The 19,572-nt window shown below is 37.2% G+C and overlaps 1 gene segment (V, D, J or C); it reads left to right on the forward strand.

The window, feature by feature from the left end:
- Positions 1-15,504: 15,504 nt before the first annotated feature.
- LOC100072787 (T cell receptor alpha variable 9-2-like) lies at positions 15,505-16,005 on the forward strand. The segment is given in 2 exon segments: positions 15,505-15,550; positions 15,671-16,005. Coding segments are annotated over 2 exon segments (381 nt in total).
- The last annotated feature ends 3,567 nt before the right edge of the window (positions 16,006-19,572 follow it).

Here is a 19,572-nt window from a genome sequence, read left to right on the forward strand (position 1 = left end):
TTTGCGTATTTGTTTCCTGTGCCTCTGACAGTTTACCACGAGCTTGGTGGCTTAAAACAGCAGAAGTTTTTTCTCTCCTGGTTCTGGAGGCCGGAAGTTGAAATCATTTTCACTGGGCTGACATCGGGGTGTCAGCAGGGCCGCAGCTGCTCCAGAGGCTCTAGGGGAGAATCTGTTCCTTGCCTCTTCCAGCTCCGGTGGGTGCCGGCCTTGCTTGGCTTGTGGCTGCATCATTCCAATCTTCATCTTCATGGTCTCATTGGCTTCTCTTCTACTAACAAATCTCTCTCTGCTTCCCTCTTAAAAGAACTCATGTGATTGCATTTAGGTCCATATAATCCTGGATTATCTCCCCATCTCAAGATCTTAACCACATCTTCAAAGTTTTTTTCCATGTAACATTCACAGATTCTAGGGATTAGCACCTCATTTTTTTTAGGCATTATTTTACCTTTCACAGTTTGTATGGCAGGTGCTTTTCTTTTCCACATTGAGAAAATATGTGTATTAGGAAGAATCTAGTCATGAAAACAGAAACTACATCAATTACTTTGTTTTATTTTCCTACTGTTCAAAATTTCTATTTAAAAAAAGTTATACAGGAAAATAGACTAAATTTGTGTACACTTATATCTGTGAATTTTGAATTTTAATATATAGTATATATTCATGTAACCATCATAGAATCATGATGGAAAAGAGTTTCATTGCTCCCCAAAACTCGCTTGTGTTATCATTTTGTAATTATATCCACTCTCATCCCTAACTCCATGAATCCTGGATTTGTTCTATTTTTATCTTTTTAAGGATGTCACATGAATGGAACCACACAATAAAAGAACCTTTTGAGAAGGCTGCGTCTTTCTGAGTAGAAGCACATGCCGCTGAGCACATGCATGGTCTCCATCTCTGCCACCACTCTTAGTTTTATCAATGCCTGATGTTTCGAACCTTTAAGTCATTTCATAAGAATAATTCATCACTTGAAGTGTTTGAATTCCTTTGGAGATTTGATTTACAGTTCTTCAAAGAAACACTATGGCAATCGAGAATGGAGAGGTTCAGGGGAGTGTTGGACCAACTCATACAATCAGGTTGAGACATGTTCTTTACAAAGTCTAGATACACCGAATCTATTCTAAATTTTTCTAACATTTTGAGACAGATTTTACTGATGAAAATTCACACTAGCTGTACTAACTGGGGTATGGATATTATTTGGCTTTTCTAGGAGTTATCGTTAAATAACATATCCAAAAAATCTTTAACTTGGTTGCACAAACAATGGGTTTGCTGAGCTGAATTATAGCATTATGGTGGTTATTACTTCAGGTAAAGCCAATACCTTGCCAGCTTATTTTATTAGTAAGAGAACAAAGTAGGGTAAATCAGAAATATATAACATTCTAGCATTAGTTGGAAAATACCACAGAAAGGATGAAAAACAAGAATGCAAAGGAGAGTGAACAATCAGTGGTTCCAAACATCTAGGAGAAGTCTCTTTTAACAGTATTGGATGGGGCTGTCTACTTTATGCCATTATATTCTTGGTTCAAGGCTGTTGGGTCAGCACTCATCTTCTGTGGACTGTGTACTTTTGACCATTCTCTGGAGAACCAACTTCAGTTTGCGATCTCTAATGTAAGTAACTATTCAAATCTTGTCACTTAAGGACGTGTGATGTACTTTGTCTGCTGAATTGGTAATAAATACCATCTAATAAGTTCATTTCCACAAGCTCATTGGCAGTCTTTCTCTTGGATTTTTTCAGAGCACTGAGTCACCCAGGTTAAGGTCATACATAAAGCCTGATTAAACGAGAGGCTAGAAAATCAACCTGTGGCTGTTGATGAAAAGATAGAGTACCATGGGTTTATTTATCTAGTTCAGTTAACGAAAGATTGGAATATGTATGATTTGGAAGATTCTGCATTGCATGGGCCTATCAGTGACCAGTTCATACTGAGAAAACACATGACTTTGTAAGGGGAAGAATGCAGGGCTGTGAGAGCTAAGGCTAACAGTGCATTAGGCCAAAGGAGTTCAAGGGTGTCTTGTACAGTAACTAATTTCAGCTTCAATATTCCATTTGTTCTTTCTACTTTTTCAGAAGATAGAGGAGTGATAAGAAACATAAAGTTTCTGAGTGAGAGCAAAACTTTACATAACTTTCCCAGAGAAATTTGCTCCGCTAAATAGCGATAAATAGAAATGGAACAGGTAATAAACACAACATCTAGTTGATTTTGAACTCTTGTGAGTGCTGTTATTTTCTCGCAGGAGTGTGCTTCAACTCGTGTAGAAGATAAAATTCTATTACCAGTACATACATGAGGGAATGCAATTATGTAAGATCCTTTTGGAGATACTCAAATGTTATCTTTGGACAATATTTCATTTCATAGCCCACCTTTATAGTTTTATGGAATTTTTGTTGATTCCAAGAAAGGCATGAACTGGCCCCATTCTCTGCTATACTAGGAAAGTTTCCCCACCAGTGTTCGTTTATACTGCAGCCAACATACGCCTGCCATGATGCATCATCTCTGAGGATTTTAGCAAATGTTCATAGGAGATCATTTGGCTCCACTAGACAACTTTCCTGGCTTTGACATATCATGTCCTCATGAATGAAACAAATCAATCATTTCTAGTGACTCTTTACAAAATTGAGGGCTAAATTTTTGCTGTATCTAAGATGGAATGATTGAACTTTTCCGTTGATTTGTCTTCATGTTCTCAAAGAGGTGCTTGCATTAGGACTTTATTCAGAAAGTCATGCTTAGCATGAAGATCTGCTCAAGCATTTGTCCCATTTCGAAAGTGTCTTTTATACTGTTAGACTTTGTTTTTATGACAAAAATTTCTTCGCATACCATGAAGACATCAAATAATTCATGTATTTTGTGTACATTTTTAATAGGAATAGATGAGATACCTAAGAGGGTTAAGAAAAGGTTAGATGGTTAAGAATCCTCGGTGTCTCCACAGTATTTGGAAACTGTGAACTACGTTAAAAGCATATTGATTGACACTGAATATAATATTTTGTAAATGGACGCGCCCAAGAGCAATCCACAGGTTCAGTCACTTGAAGTAATTTTACTTCTGCTAAGGGATAGGCTTTTATAAAGGAGTCTGGAGTAGTTATTCTATAGCCAGTCTGGTATCGAGTCTTTCAATTTTTGATATAAGATTATTAAAAAGCTTATTAATGCAGAAATTGGTATGAGAGTGTCCAAAAAATCTGTTCTAGACATGGACACTTCTTGAAAGACAGAAGTATAATCAGGAGAGTCCTTTGATTGTGAAATGTATTGGATTGAATAATATGAGAAGAAATGAATAATCTTTCGTGTTTACTCAGCCAACTGGTAGAAAAATGTTATGTTTTGAGAGTTATAGTCTATAACTTAGAGAGCAGAACAGTTTGTACAGGATTTAGTACCATCAGATTTAATGGAAATTCCACCGTAATATGTGAAGATACTTCAACCAGTTTAGCTGAGGCTGCCATTCCTTTGAAAAGGATGATAAGCTTTGGCTACTGTATTACAAAACAGGCAGTGATAGGCAATGGATCTTTGTTGTTCGCCATGTCGTTGAGTACTATCAGTAGGCAAGGCCTTAGTTTTAATATATATACAAAGAGAAAGTTTTATTACAATCAATGATCCTATGATCAGCTGTCCTATGGAGGTGCATGGTATCACCTAGGGTATATTCACTTCAGAGCTGGGCATCCAAAATATAGACACTTACTGTGGTTTATTTAGGGTCTCAAGTGAGGTAATGGGAAAAATATAAATTAGGTTGGATAACCTAATGGCCAGACTCATGTGTCTGTCCTGGCCTTTAGGAATAGTGCTGGGCTGTCAAAATTAAATAGAAAAGAAAAGGGGACCTTTTGCGACAGGACTCAGTGCCTGAGGGACTTCAGTCTAAACTCTTCAGCACAGAGTGACTAGACTTTCTGCTTTTGGCCCAAGACAGGCAACTGAACAGACATTGACAGTGAGCAAAAATATTGCTATAACAATAAGTAGATTGAAAGAGCTACAGTGATTAGTCCAAACAGTTTTGTGTTCTTATCATAAAGTGACTCATTTCTACGTTAGGTGAAACAACAGCATACATAGGTGTGAGCATATATGATTTTTACATCTAATGTTTCCATAATCCATTATACATAATATTTTAAAATAAATACCACTGACCCAGTTCCATCACTGTTACAATGACTGAATGTCACAGTTGATTGAATCTTCAAGATAAAATTTTACACGTTTATTTTCATACATAATTGTTTTCTAAATAAGAGTTATTACTTCGAATGGAAGTTTGGGTTGAGGAAGACTCCCAGCCAGTGCATAGAGAAGTTTGCTGTGATCCACACCAACTGGTTACACCAGGAAACCCCTGTTTCCTGTTCTGAGGCAGCAGCAGCACATACCCAGTAATTCTTCCCTAGCCCTGGCAGGCTCACCTCACAGAGCAGGACTCTGAAGTTGAAGAACAAGATATTTTCCTTCTAGTGGAAGACCTCAAACATGTTGCTTTCCAGCCTTCTGAAGATGGTCATGGCTTCAATGTGGCTAGGTAAGGATTGCCAGAGCGGGAATGTGCATACTCTATGTCCTAAGGACCGAGGGTACAGGCAATGTTCTTGTGGGTACCCTGAAAAGGAGGGGTAGCAGGGTGTAAAATAGAATTTCTTTGTCCCATATCATTTGTTTCCAAAACTTCTGATTCTATGATTTTTCCTTCAGGATCCAGCATTTGCCAGAAGGTAACTCAATCCCAACCAGCAATGTCAGTGCAGGAGATGGAGGCTGTGACCCTGAACTGCACCTATGACACCAGTTCTGGCACTTACAGTCTATTCTGGTACAGGCAGCCCAGCAGCGGGGCAATGATTTTCCTTATTCGTCAGGACTCTTACCAGCAAAATGCCACAGAAGGTCGCTATTCATTGAATTTCCAGAAGGCAAAAAAATCCATCAACCTTGTCATCTCAGCTGCACAGCTGGAGGACTCTGCAGTGTATTTCTGTGCACTGATTGAGCCCACAGTGAGAGATGTGTTGGAGGGAGGAGTGCAGAAACCCCAGGGCTCTGCTTGATGCATGCACCTGCTGTAGGGACCAAGGTGAGAAATTCTCATCACAGACAGGAAGCGGCTAGGGCTGTGCCAGCACAGGCGTAGGGTTAGAGAGAAAACACTCACTCTAAGAAAATACTTTTCTAGGTTCGTAGACTCTGTCCAGAGTTATCATTCATCAAAAATGTAGGTATCCCTGAATTGAAAGTAGACAAACAGAATTTGACCAAGGGTTGAAAAAAAGGAACCACCCCACAGAATCTTTGACATTTGGTGATTAGATTGAGCTAGAAGAATTGGCTAAGGAAGTTCAGAATCATATGACAGAAAAACCAGGAAAAATACCAGTGAATGTTGGTCTTTCAGATAAATCTGCTCAATAAATATTTATTGAGTGTGTATTAGGTAGGGGAGGAAAAATTCTCCTTTACCCTCTTTGGGTCCAGGGCTGGGCCTAAGAATTAAATTGACAAAGAAACAATAATTCTGTGAAGAACTGACAAGACAAGGCCAGTGGTCATCCCAAGAGGGCCGGCAGTCCTCAGCTTCCATAAGAACTAGTTTAACAAGGTTTGTTTGCAGATTCTCTGGGGCCATCTCTGGGCTGATAGGAGTCTCTCTCTAATAAAAGGAGAATTTATTTCCTGCTGTTAGGCAGAAAAGAGGGAGCCTTTTCTGTGTTTACTGCTTCTTATTTGCCCTCATCTCAAAATAATTCTTATGTCTGAGAGGTATATTTTGGGGTGACATATTCTGGTTTCCTTCAATTATGTTACAACCATTGTTTTCAATAAGGAAAACCAAGAAATCTCTCCGTATGTTTCCTCTTTTTGTATATCAAGCTGTTTTTCACTGTTTAATGATTTAATTTAATTTAGATTTGTTTGCTGTGAGTCAATGGTACTCATATTTACTTTCTAAGGTGCCTAATATGTGACAAACTTTGTGCTAAGAGCTAATTCCACCTTATTAACACCTCCAGCATGAAAGAGCTCGATTTCTATACTGGAAGTTTACCTCCCTCCCACTAGTCTTATCCATAAAATGATCAATAACTAGTGGGTCTTAGAGGGACAAGAGGGGAATCTCCCTGACAGAGACACAAACCTCTTTATTTGTACATGAATAAGGCATCCTTTTCTCCTAAAGTGAATAACCATTATTGTACTATATTAAATTCCTCTTTTCATTATAATATATTTCCACATGCTTTATTTTGTTCCATTGATTTATTTGGCTCATTCTATACCAACCTGAGACAGTCGTTTAAAATCTTGTTACCTGTGAGACTAAATCACTGATCACTATTACTGTTTCAGGGGTAATTTCAGGGGTAATTTTTACACATTTACTTTTCCTTATAAACGTTAAAAATTCTGTCTCCTTTTACTTATATTCAATATCCCTCCATTAAAAGAAACAGAGAAACAAAACAAAAAGTATTTGAAAAGTTGGCATTGCATTTAATAACTGTATTAAGATTTAAAATATCCGTTCTATGTTTTTAATTCAGGAAAATACATGTTTCTCTATTTATACAGGACTTTTAATTTTTTCATTGTATTTTGAAGTTTCTTACCTTTTCTTCAAATGAATTTCTCTCTCTATATATTTCTACATATTCATCTCTATATACACTTTTTTTTTGAGGAAGATTAGCTTGAGCTAACATCTGCTGCCAGTCCTCCTCTTTTTGCAGAGGAAGACTGGCCCTGAGCTCACATCCATGTCCATCTTCCTCTGCTTTCTATGTGGGATGCCTGCCACAGCATGGCTTGCCAAGTGGTGCCCTGTCTGCACCCGGGAACAGAACGGGCGAACCCCAGGCCTCCGAAGTGGAACTTGAGAACTTAACCGCTGGGCCACCAGGCCCGCCCTGTGTATACATTTTTAATTAAACTTTCTATTTATAGTATTCATTTTTGCTAGTGTTCCAAGTGCAAAGAAAGGATATTTCAAAAATCACCAAGGGGCCGGCCTGGTGGTGTAGTGGTTAAGTTTGTGTGCTCTGCTTCGGTGGCCTGGGGTTCACAGGTTCCGATCCCAGGAGTGGACCTTGCAGCTCTCATCAAGCCATGCTGTTACAGCACCCCACATATAATAGAGGAAGACTGGCACAGATGTTAGCTCAGCAACAACCTTCCTTAAGCAAAAAGAGGAAGATTGGGAACAGATGTTATCTCAGGGATGATCTTCCTCACCAAAAATATCCCCCCAAAACAAAAAATCACCTTGATGATATAGCTAAGAGTTTCTAATTTTCAAAGTACAGACACTCGGAATGTATTCTTACCATAGAGACTATAGATTTTATTTTACAGAGCTAGCCTAACCTTGATCCAACACCTACAAAAGATGGCCCAATAAATGCAAATATTTAAATTAAGAAGTTAAAAAATAGAAAGCAGTGTATTAACAGAGTAAGGCAGCTTTATTTTTTAATAAAAGTTATTTATTCATATATATATATCCATTTATTCAGAAAAAGTCTGTGAATGTGCACTGTGTGACAAACTTTCTGCCAAAAGCTCATTCTATTTATGGCCTTATTAACACCTTTAGCATGGAAGAACTCAATTTTTTTTATTGCAGTAACATTTGATTATAACATTATATAACTTTCAAATGTACATCACAATATATTTCGAATTCTGTGTAGATTACATCATTTTCACCACCCAAAAACTAATTATAGTCCATCACCACACGTGTGAGCCTAATCACCCCTTTTGCCCTCCCCCTTTCCCCCTTCCCCTATGGTAACTACCAATCCAATCTCTGTTGCTATGTATTTATTTGTTGTTTTTCTCTTCTACTTATGAGTGAGAACATATGGTGTTTGACTTTCTCCCTCTGACTTATTTCACTTAGCACAATACCCTCAAGGTCCATCCATGTTGTCACAAATGGCCAGATTTCATCATTTTTTATGGCTGAGTAGTATTCCATTATGCATATATACCATATCTTCTTTAGCCATTTGTCCCTTGATGGGCACCTAGGTTGCTTTCAAGTCTTGGCTATTGTGAATAATGATGCAATGAACATAAGAATGCATGTACCTTTATGCATTTGTGTTTTCAAGTTGGAAGAACTTAATTTTTATAACATAGGTTTATCTGCCTCCTACCAGTCCTATCCATAAGATGAACAACAATTAGTGACTATAAGAGGAATATTGTGAAGGGGAGAAGTGTGGATTCTTTCTTTTCTCTGCTCTGATTTTTCACTTCACTCCTCCAAAAGCGTTTAATACCATCTTGTGACTATTTTGTACATCCCAGGCCCGCTACGTCAAATCAACGTTCCACAATCCAAAACCCTCATTCTCTCCTATTTCCTCCTTCCACCTCTAACCCCGTGTTCTCAGTGTCCTAAAGTCTGAATGGCAATGGCTGGTTTATTAGTTATCTTCTATAATCTCCTCTTATGTTTTCATTTGGAAAGCAGATGTGTATAGTAGAAATCATAAAGAGAAGCATCTTTTTAAAAACCTTTAAAATCATCTTTAATTTTGGTACACATAACATCAAACTTACCATTTTAACCATTTTTAAGGTGAAAGTTCAGTGGTATGAAGTACGTTCACATTATTGTAAAATCATTACCACTGTCCATCTCCAGAACTCTTTAAATCTTGCAAAACTGAAATGCTGCACCCATTGAATAATAAGTCCCCATGACTCCTTTCCCCTGAGCCCCTGGCAACCACCATTCTCCTTTCTGTCTCTAGGATTTGACTGCTCCAGGTGTCTCATATAAGTGGAATCATACAGCATTTGTCTTTTTGTGACTGACATTTCATTTAGCATAACATTTTCAAGGTTCATCCATGGTGTACCAAGTTGTCACAATACCTTTCCTTTTTAAAGTCGAATAATATTCCATTGTATATAATACCATATTTTGTTTATCCATTCATCTACTGATGGATACTTGAGTTGCTTTCACCTTTTGGCTATTGTGAATAATGCTTCTATGAACATGGGTGTACAAATATCTCAATATTTCAAGTATATATCCAAATTCCTTCAATTTTGGGGGGTCTATACACAGAAATGGAATTGCTGAATTACATGGCAATTCTATCTTTAATTTTTTGAGGAGTCTCCATACTGTTTTCCAGAGTGTCTTCCATTTAACTTCTCACCAACAGTGCAAAAAGGTTTCAATTTCTCCACATCTTTGTCATCACTTGTTATTTTCTGTTATTTTGATAGTAGCCATCTTAATGGTTTGAAGTGGTACCACCTTTTGGTTTTTATTTGCATTTCCCTAATTATTAGTGAGGTTTAGCAACTTTCCCTGTGCTTATTGGCCATTTGTGTGTCCTAGGAAGAATGGTTATTCAGGTCCTTTATCCATTTTCAAATTGAGTTGTTTGGTTTTTTGTTGTTGAGTTGTGAGAGTTCTTTCTATATTCTGGACATTAATCTCTTATCAGATATAAGATTTGCAAATATTTTCTCCCATTCTGTAGGTGGTCTTTTCATTCTTTTGATTGTATCCTTTGATGCATAGAAGTTTTAAATTTTGATATAGTCTAATTTATCTATTTTTTTTCTTTTGTAACCTCTGCTTTTGGAGTCATATCCACAAAAGTATTGTGAAATACACTGTCATGAAGATTTTCCTCCATGTTATCTTCTAAGAGTTTTTTGGTTTTGGCTTTATGTTTAGGTCTTTTATCTATTTTGAGTTGATTTTTGTATATAGTATGAAATAAGAGTCCAACTTCATTCTTTCGATGTAAATTTCGTTTTCCTGACACTAGTTGATGAAAAGACTTTCCTTTCACCATTCAATGGGCTTGGAACACTGTTAAAATTAATCTGATCACTTATTTCTCAGCTCTCTATTCTATTCTATTGGTCTAGATATTTGTCTTTATGCCAACACCATGGTGTTTTGATTACTGTAGGTCTGTGAAAAGTTTTGCAATCAAAAAGTGTAAGACTCCAACTTTATTCTTCTTTTTCAAAATTTTTTTAGTGATTTGTGCTTCCTGGAGATGCCACAGGAATTTTTGGATGGATTTTTCTATTTCCGCAAAGAATACCTTTGGGATTTTGATAAGGATTGCATTGAATGTGCAGATCAATTTTGACAGTACTGACAATATTAAGTGTTCCAATCCATGAACACAGGATGTCTTTCCATTTCTTTGTGTTTCCTTTAATTACTTTCAGCAATGTTTTGTAGTTTTCAGTGTTCAAGTCTTTAGCGCTGTTGGTTAAGTTTATTCCTAAATTTTATATTATTTTTGATATTACTGTAAATGGAATTGTTACTTCTTTTTTGGGTTGTTTATTGTTAGTGTTTAGAAATGCAATTGAGTTTTGCATCCTGCAATTTTGCTGAATTCGTTTATCAGTACTAAGGAGAAGTATTTTTAAGGGTGGAATTTCAAGTGCTGTGACAGTTGAGTGTGGAACAGAATATTTGTCCCATGTACTTCAAGTACTCATATAGGCCCCCACTTCAAGCATACTTATGAGTATGAACTCCATAGTGCAATCATTTTATATCTTCAATACATTAGCTCTCTTCAAATTTAATTTAAAAGTGAGATGTGAAAATATTATGCCCTTCTAAAAATAAATATTCTAATATATGATGATGTGTTGAATAGGATGCAGAATTTGTAATTGAATACTAATTTTTAAGCAATGTTTAGCTATTAATTGAGAATATACTCTGGAAGAAAACCAGTTTCATTCTATTTTTCATATTATAGAGACACAGCAGCATTAAGTTTTACCTCAGTGCACAAATCTAGTAAATGAAAGATCCAAGACTTAAACTCAGGTCATTTGGCTCCAGTTGATAGATTTTCACTAAGCGATGAAAACTAAAACTAAATAAATTCAGCTCATAACTCAAGAAGTTAGAAAATGAACAATAAATCAAGATGAAAGAAACCAGACTGAGGGGATTAAAGATAAAAGCAGGAATTGATTGGTCAAAGGAAAACAGTAAAATCAATGATGAAACCACAATCTGACATTTTGAAAAAAACTTTAACACTATCATAATCTAGAAAAACAATGAGGAGGGACAATTACATACATTCACAAAATTAACTACAACATAATTAATTTGAGTTTATTCCAGGAATGTAAAAATAATTTTAATGTTTAAAAGTCTATTAATGTAACTCTTCTTATTAACAAATCTTAAAAGACTTGAATATGTACCCAAGATTGGCTTGATGGATTTGACACGGCATGGTTGTCTAGATGTGAGATGACTCATTTTACCTGTTCAGTACCTGTGTATTTGTGTAAGCTTATCTGATTTTGGCAGCTTTTACAAATATTCAGGCTCTCTCTCCTAATTTGTTTGAAATTACAGATATAGTGTGTATTCATTTTCTTTTATTTCATTGTTGCATTTAGATTATTTCCATGAGGATAAGGGGAAAATGATGAGTTTATTCAACCATATTTATTTATTTATTTATTTTAAGATTTTTATTTTTTAATTTTTTTCCTTTTTCTCCCCAAAGCCCCCCAGTACATAGTTGTATATTGTTCGTTGTGGGTCCTTCTAGTTGTGGCATGTGGGACGCTGCCTCAGTGTGGTTTGATGAGCAGTGCCATGTCTGCGCCCAGGATTTGAACCAATGAAACACTGGACCGCCTGCAACGGAGCGCACGAACTTAGCCACTCGGCCACAGGGCCAGCCCTTATTCAACCATATTTAGATGGAAGTCTTGGCTTCCATGTCACTGCTAATTATGTATTTGTCTTTCATTGTGGGATGCTCCAAGCTTTATTCTAGAAACTGTTGGGCCAGTAACTATGGTTCAAATTTATGTGATGAATAGACTTCTCAGATTCTTGGAATGCATCTGAAAATTATTCTCATTTCTGTCTTTAACGCTCTATCTCCCTGTGAAATAAAGCTTCATAACTGTGACTGGTTATGAAGGCCAAACCATGGTTTAAACAATGTAGTCATGTAGGAAGGATGAAGCTAAAAATTTAAACATATGAACCATTTATACCAGTTAATTGGAACAACTATGCTCTCAACTTCTTTATCACAAGCAAGTTGCAAGGAACAGAGAGAGAGAGTGATCACTGGCCATGAATGAAGTTCCAATACCCTGGTGGTTCACAAAAGCCAACAAGAGTTTGTCACTCTTGCTACAGTGCATTGCTCAAGTCAGGTGCCTAATAATTGGGTTGAAAGGAATCCTTATGCCACTACCTGCTGGTTAGCTCCTGAATTTTAGTTTCTGTATCTCTTGTAATATGTTTTTTTTTTTTTTTTTGCAGGTTTTGGTGAAAGAGCCAAACCTTGAATTATTTAATTATTTTTCCAGTATATTGATTTGGATGAATACAGAACTTGTGAAACTACTGTCTTAAAATATTTTAAGGGCTTGAGAAGAGGTAATTTTGCTACGTTCTACCTTATTTCTCAAATTTTCTCTTAACCTGTAGTGTTAAAAACAGAGAACATGTATTTTCCTATCAGAAAGATCTGTTTTCAAAAGTATTAGCTCTGCCACCTACTTGCTAATCACTTGTGAGCTTTGTTTCATTATTTGGAAAACAGGAGAGTGATACCTTCTTTAACATTTATTGCGACAAATCAATAATGTATCCAAAGAGAGTGACAAGAGGTGAAACTTGGGCCAATTTGTTTTAACTATACCCAGTTAGTTCTCTGTTTGCAAAAGTAGTTAGATAGTGCATTGATAAAACCCACCCTACAGATAACTCCTCTGACACTTGGGTCACCAATTTTCTCAATTTTCAGGAATTGAGAGTCAACTCCTTCTCCAGTTCAGGCTACGTAAGACCATTGATTCATCAACTGGGCCTGCACAGGTGAATGATAGGTGACCCTTTGATATTAATGAGCTAAAAACTCCACTGTCAGGTCATGGTAATGCTGCCATTTTGTGTACATAATTTCTAAGACAAGCAGCAAAGTTTGACAGTGCTTGCTCAGATCATCAATTACCTCACTTCTCCTTGCCTCCAATCATCTATTCCCACATTTCAGACCACCTTGTCCTTTATCCCAAAAATATCCCCAGTCCCCATTTTTTGAGCAGACAAATTTGACAATCTTTTCTTCCGTCTCCTCACTTGGCTGCCTTGTGAATTAAACCCTTTATCTGCCGCAAACTCCTCATCTTGGTGATTGGCATAATCGTGCAGTGGACAAAATTTACCTTGTTTGGTGATAGTAGCAGATGATCAGTTAATGAAGGTAACCTCAGTAGGTACAGAAAAAGCATTTGACAAATCCAGCACCCACTCCTGATTAAAAACTCCAAGAGAACTAGGAACTGAAGGGCAGTTCCTCAACTTAACAATGGGTCTCTACAAAAAACCTACATCAAACATCATGCTTGATGGTGAAAGACAATGCTTTCCCCCTAAGATCAGCTTTAAGGAGGAATTTTGGCTCTCACCACTTCTATTTAATATTTTACTAGAGATTTTAGCCAGTGCAATACAGCAAGAGGAAGAAACGGAAGACACACAGTTTGGAAAGGAAGAAGTCAACCTTTCTTTATTCACAGACAGCATAATTGTCTGAGTAGAAAAATCCAAGGGAATCTACAAAAAAAAAAAAAAAGCTACTAGAATGAATAAGTAAGTTTAAAAAAGGTCAAATATACACCTGTCATATGATTCCCACTCTCAGATGTTTACTCAAGAGAAATTAAAGCATGTGTCCATACAAAAAACTTACACACCTGCTCATAGCAGCTTCATTTCTAACAGCCTCAAACTGGGACTAATGGAAAAGTACACCAAGAGGCAAATAAAAAAATTGTTTTATATCTGTATAATGGAATGATACTTCAGCAACAAAAAAGAATCATCAACAGAGATCATTTCCTAATGTATGTAAATGTTGAATCACTATGTTATACAACTGAAACTAATATAATATGGTATGTCAACTGTCCTTCAATAAAAAAGTGTGTTAAAGATGCACTTGCTTTTGTTGCTGGTACTTCATAGAAAAAGACCAATTTTTAAAAATTTATGTAGTCAGGGGACATTTCCCCATGCTGACCCCAGAACTTTCTCTCTGATCTTTGAGGGTCATCTTGTTCTAGGACACTTATCACAAATGAAATCTTCTAAACCGGTATTAGGCTGCCTGCAACAAAACCACCTGGGGAGCTTTTAAAAATTATATCTCAGTGGGTCTCAATCCTAGAAAATATGATTCATGAAGTTAGTGTTGGGATCTCCGAATCTGTGATTTAATCACTCACACATTGATCCTACTATCAGCTGCTGGATGAATATCAGCTCATATGTCTTTAAAGATTTGAAAAGTTGGGAAAGAAGAGAGTCCCAGTTTTGTTCTAGGCTTTTGGTGCAAATCCACATCTTCTGGGTTGCTCACCCTGTGGGGGAAATTTATTTGATTAGCGTTTGACGCCAAAGTGTTGGCAGGCAGACAACAGTGGAAAGCACCCTTGATGCTAGATCTCCATTAAGAGTGTGGGATTAGTATTCAATTCCTGATTCATACAGGCTAGCCACGTCATCTTAGAGTCAACGAAGAGTGGGAGAATAAGATATTGATCTCACTTCACTGTATAGGGATTCAGTAACTTCAATTATGGTTTTTTTTCTGTCTAGAATTCACATTTTTTACTTTTTCTAAGATTCTAGAATTCAGGAATATTTAACTATTGATAAGATAGTGTAAATTTTTCTCCTAAAAAGCTGTTATTAAAAAATAGCATTCCTTACTGTTGATATAATTAAGGACTGAGAAAATATTGTATTCAATTAGTAGTGCCTCCTTTATCAAATAATGTTTATTATTTTTGTTTAATTCAACAAATACTTAGTGAACATGTAATTAACGTCAGTCACTGTTATATACGTTGGTTTACAGTGCTGAAAAACACAGAGCTATTCAATAATGACTCTACTTCTTATCTTTTCCTCTGATTTCAACCCAAAACTCTTTTCTGACATTCTGGTGGGTTAAAGTCTGTCCCACAAGGGATACATGAGAATATTTAGCACTATACTAAAATGCTTAAGAAAATGGATAGCTTCTCAGTTACAGAAATACCCCGGGATGCTCTGTTAAAAAAATTTCATGTCAGATGGTATCCTAAGAACAAAATAGACCTTAAAGGTTATGGTAATTGTTGTTCAGATTTACAAGGGCCACCTGAAGGCTGACATGTCTAAACTGAGGTCAGGGATGAGAACATGTTTCAGACTTTGGGACGAGTCAAGGAAACATGCATCCTATTTCAGTCCCTGTCCACCAGGGGGTGCAGCGTCCTAATATAAATGCATTTCCTGAGTGAATTGTAGGCTTCCATTTATCATTTCACTGTGACCTCAACATTTCTTCACATTAGGAATCAAGAACATTATTTAGGCGACGCTGCAGAGATGAACTCTGCTCCAGGCTTAGTGGCTGTGGTACTCTTAATGCTTGGTAAGTGAAATGCCTCTTAAAATTCGGATTCTTTCTTCTATGTCAGCAAAACCTTTAACTGTAATTTTATCCCAGAGCTTTATGCCCAAGGTGATACAGATCTCTTTTATTTTTCCCCAGGACAAACTCATGGAGAATCAGTGACCCAGATGGAAGGCCAAGTGACCCTCTCAGAAGGAGCTTCCCTGACTGTGAACTGCACTTACTCAGCCACAGGGTACCCCATTCTTTACTGGTATGTTCAATATCCTGGAGAAGGTCCACAGCTCCTCCTGAGAGCCACGAAGGCCAACGAGAAGGGAAAGAACAAAGGCTTTGAAGCCACATACAAGACAGAGACCACCTCCTTCCACTTGGAGAAAGCCTCAGTCCAAGAGTCAGACTCGGCTATGTACTACTGTGCTGTGAGTGACACAGTGACAGGAGCTGCAGGGGGAGCTGAGCACAAACTCTGAGCAGTAACAAGGTGCCTGGCTGCTGAGTGTCTCTGACTGTTTGAGCCACTCTAGATTCAGCACAATCTAGGTTGTTTGTCCCTCAGTCTCTGGTTGATACAAAATCATACAAATGGCCAGAGCATAAGAAGAAGTGAACTTTCCCCACACACAACTCTTCATTAGTGAAATTGAAAACAGTCTGACAACAATACTGCTCATCCAAGGCCAAAGTAATTTTAAAGTAAAACCACCACAGAAAGAACAACATGGTCTTTGTGAGTATCCCTACGGTCACAGTCCAGCTCCCACACGTTGGTCCAGGTCATCCTGGTGGGTATTGGTATGCCTTATTATGCTTTTAGAGACCCAAAGTGTGCTAGAGAAGGTGGTGTCTGAATAACATATTTCTGGAAGAATATGGCAGGAGATATGATAGGAGAGATACGGCCCATAAAACAAGGTTCTTAATTAAGAAATAAGGGGAAAGAAGATAGGAGAAGGAACAGAATCTCATACGCAGCCGCATAAGGGAAAGAGAAGAAAGGGACATTTATTCTAGTTTCTTTATTCAGTCAATGAGATGGTAAAGATAGGCTCATACTCAAAATGAAGGGAAGGGACTAAGAAAATAGTTGTGGAAATGAGTCATGTCTAACTCCTGAATACTGTCCCTTGTCATATGCCTGGCCAGTTAACTAGATCAATTGGCTTTCTCACAATAAGAACTGAAGTGAGATAGTGCTCAGTGCCAATGAAATATGATGAGAGAAAATGCTTTTGAACAGAATATTTTCATAGCAATACAAATAGTGACACTGGCTGAGGGAAATCCTATAGATTTCTCTAACTCCTGTTTTGCGACTTCTCATAGAGGGAGAAAAATCATGGAATTGGAGAAGGTGTGAGGGTAAGAGAAAATGGTGTAGTGAATAGAATAATAAAAAAATTCAGTCCCTGTATTGCCCTGCAAATACACTGCTGGTCTTTGAAAATATTGGTGCAATCTTAATTATTTAATATCTATTTATTGACACACTAAGAGTACTTTTCTTGCTTGGGAGGAAGATTTTGGGCATAGGAGTGAAGGACATGTATTTTCTCTGATTCTGCAGTGGCTATTATGGTGAGAATGACTGCAAATGTTACTGGCTTTGAACTGTCTGTTCCTTCTAAAATATTTTTCTTTTCCTCATTTTTACATCTTCTTTTTCACTTCTTATTTTTACTTTTTCTCAGAGGCTGTATTTGTAGACTTTATGAATGAACTACAATCATAATATTAATACATTTTCTTATATATTAGTTATGTATTCTTGGTGTAAATTTAATTCATTTTTATTAAATTGGTTTAAAATGTAAATTTTATTTTTAAACCTTTATAAATATAAATACATGCCAAATATACCTTAAAATATACAAAAAGGTATACAATAAAATATTTTCTCAGACATTTGATTAAACATGGTAGACTAATAATATACATTTATCTCTTCCTCCTTCTGAAGCTCTGTTATAAAGATAGGAAAGAAATTAAAAAGGGACTTAAATCTGCAAACATGAAGAGGATACGAAAAGGAGAAAACAGCAGAGAGTGATGTAACAAAAATTTAGAAGGTGAGAAGTATATGGAAAAATGAAAACTTGCGTAACAGACTAGATATAGAAGAAACAAAGGCCTGGCGAGAGAAGTCAACAAGAAGCATCTCATTGTGTGCTGTAGCCTCGTGGAAAGTCTAGAAAAAAGAATCACCAGTTATCTTTGAATAATTGAGGAAGATGTTGTTGCCAGTGTTCGTGTGTGTGTGTGTGTGTGTGTGTGTGTGTGTATGTGTGTATCTGTGTGTGTGTGTGAAGGATATTAACGGTGGAGAGAGGATTAAAACAGGAGACCAAATGAGAAAATGTAGAAGTAACAGAACACCCATGCTCTCTGCAGCCCTGTATAATAAGTGTGGGGACCTGGATTTGGCCACCCCAAGATGTGTCTCTTTGGCGTGATGATTATTTGAGGCTAGTTACTTTGCAGACAGGAAAACAGCTGAAAAGTAGAATTTACTTACCCTTTGTAAGAGACATTTGCATTGTAAAGGAACTCTCCATCTGTAAAGATATCTCAACAAACTCTTAATCAATGGGGAAGGCAAGGACTTAAATCTGCATTTGTTTATTGTGCTTGTCTGGTAGCCTCCTGTAACTGACTTCCCTCCCCCTCCCAACGTTGGCATTTCTTTAAGGATTAAGCATCTTTCCTTAGGCTAGGAACTGATTGCTGAGCTCACCTGTGACCACCCAGCTCAAGACAATAGACTTGGCTCCTGCTATGCCCTCCAAGATAGCAGACCCATGACCTGCTGTGTCCATCAAGCGCTGTGCCCACAGGGCAATCTTGTGACTATTGTGGGAGGGACATTTCAGTCATATGTGAAACACCCTGTTTAGGGGTATATAACCACTCTGTGCACCCCACTTCTTCGGTGCCCTTTCTTCCTTCGGGAAGAAAGGCCCCGGGCCATGGTCCTCATAAAGCTTTGTTAATTTTCTCTTGCTATTCTGTCTCATGTGAATTTAATTTGTTCTCCAGCCAGACGAACCCACATTAGGTAGAGGAAAAGTCTTCCTCCCCTACATAAGCAAAGCTCACTTTCCAAAAGAAGCAGAAAATTGGTCTTTGATAAACTGAGAAGAGCCATAAAAATTTACCCCCTAAACCTTGTACATCACTAAGCTTTTTGACTTTTGCATATCAGTTAAGCTTCCTTTTATTAAAAAAGATTTCTCCCTCCCTCCCTCTAACCCCTTGCAATCACTGATATTTTTACTGTCTCTATAGTTTTGCCTTTTCCAGAATGTCATATAATTGGAATCATAAATTATGTAGCCTTTTCAGACTGGCTTCTCTCACTTAGAAAGATGCATTTAAGGTTTCTCCATGTCTTTTCATTGCTTGATAGATCATTTCTTTTTAGTCCTGAATAGTATTTCATTGTCTAGATGTACCACTGTTTATTTATCCTTTCATTTACTCAAGGACATCTTGGCTGCTTCCAAGTTTTGGCAATTGTGAATAAAGCTGCTATAAACATCCACGTGCAAGTTTTTGTGTGGACATAAGTTTTCAACTTATTCAGGTAAACAGCAAGGATTGTAATTACTAGATTGTATGGTAAGAGTATGTGTAGCTGGGTAAGAAACTGCTGCACTTGTGTTCCAAAGTAGCTGTACCATTTTGCAGTCCAATCAGCCATGAGTGAGATTTCCTGTTGCTTCACAGCCTTGCCAGTGTTAAAATCAAAGGCAAATGGAGATGAGCCCTAAAAATCTCCTGAGAAGAGAACACTGATTTAGTCATACAACCAAAGCTTAGTTTAAGTTAGTCTTTTGCAAGACTAACTTGACCTGGGTCGTGTCTTGCTTATGTCTCCGGAAATCATAAGCAAAACTTCAACTGTTGCCCAAGGTTGATATGAGTTAACTGCCAATTCCCTTTCATTTAGGAAAAATCTAATGTTATAACCAATCACTGTGAAGAATAAACCGTCACTATCTCCACCTATTTAACCTACTTCATGGCAATATACCCCTGAG

This window comes from Equus caballus, chromosome 1, assembly GCF_041296265.1.
Source record: "Equus caballus isolate H_3958 breed thoroughbred chromosome 1, TB-T2T, whole genome shotgun sequence".
In the NCBI taxonomy this organism is placed as follows: Eukaryota; Metazoa; Chordata; class Mammalia; order Perissodactyla; family Equidae; genus Equus; species Equus caballus.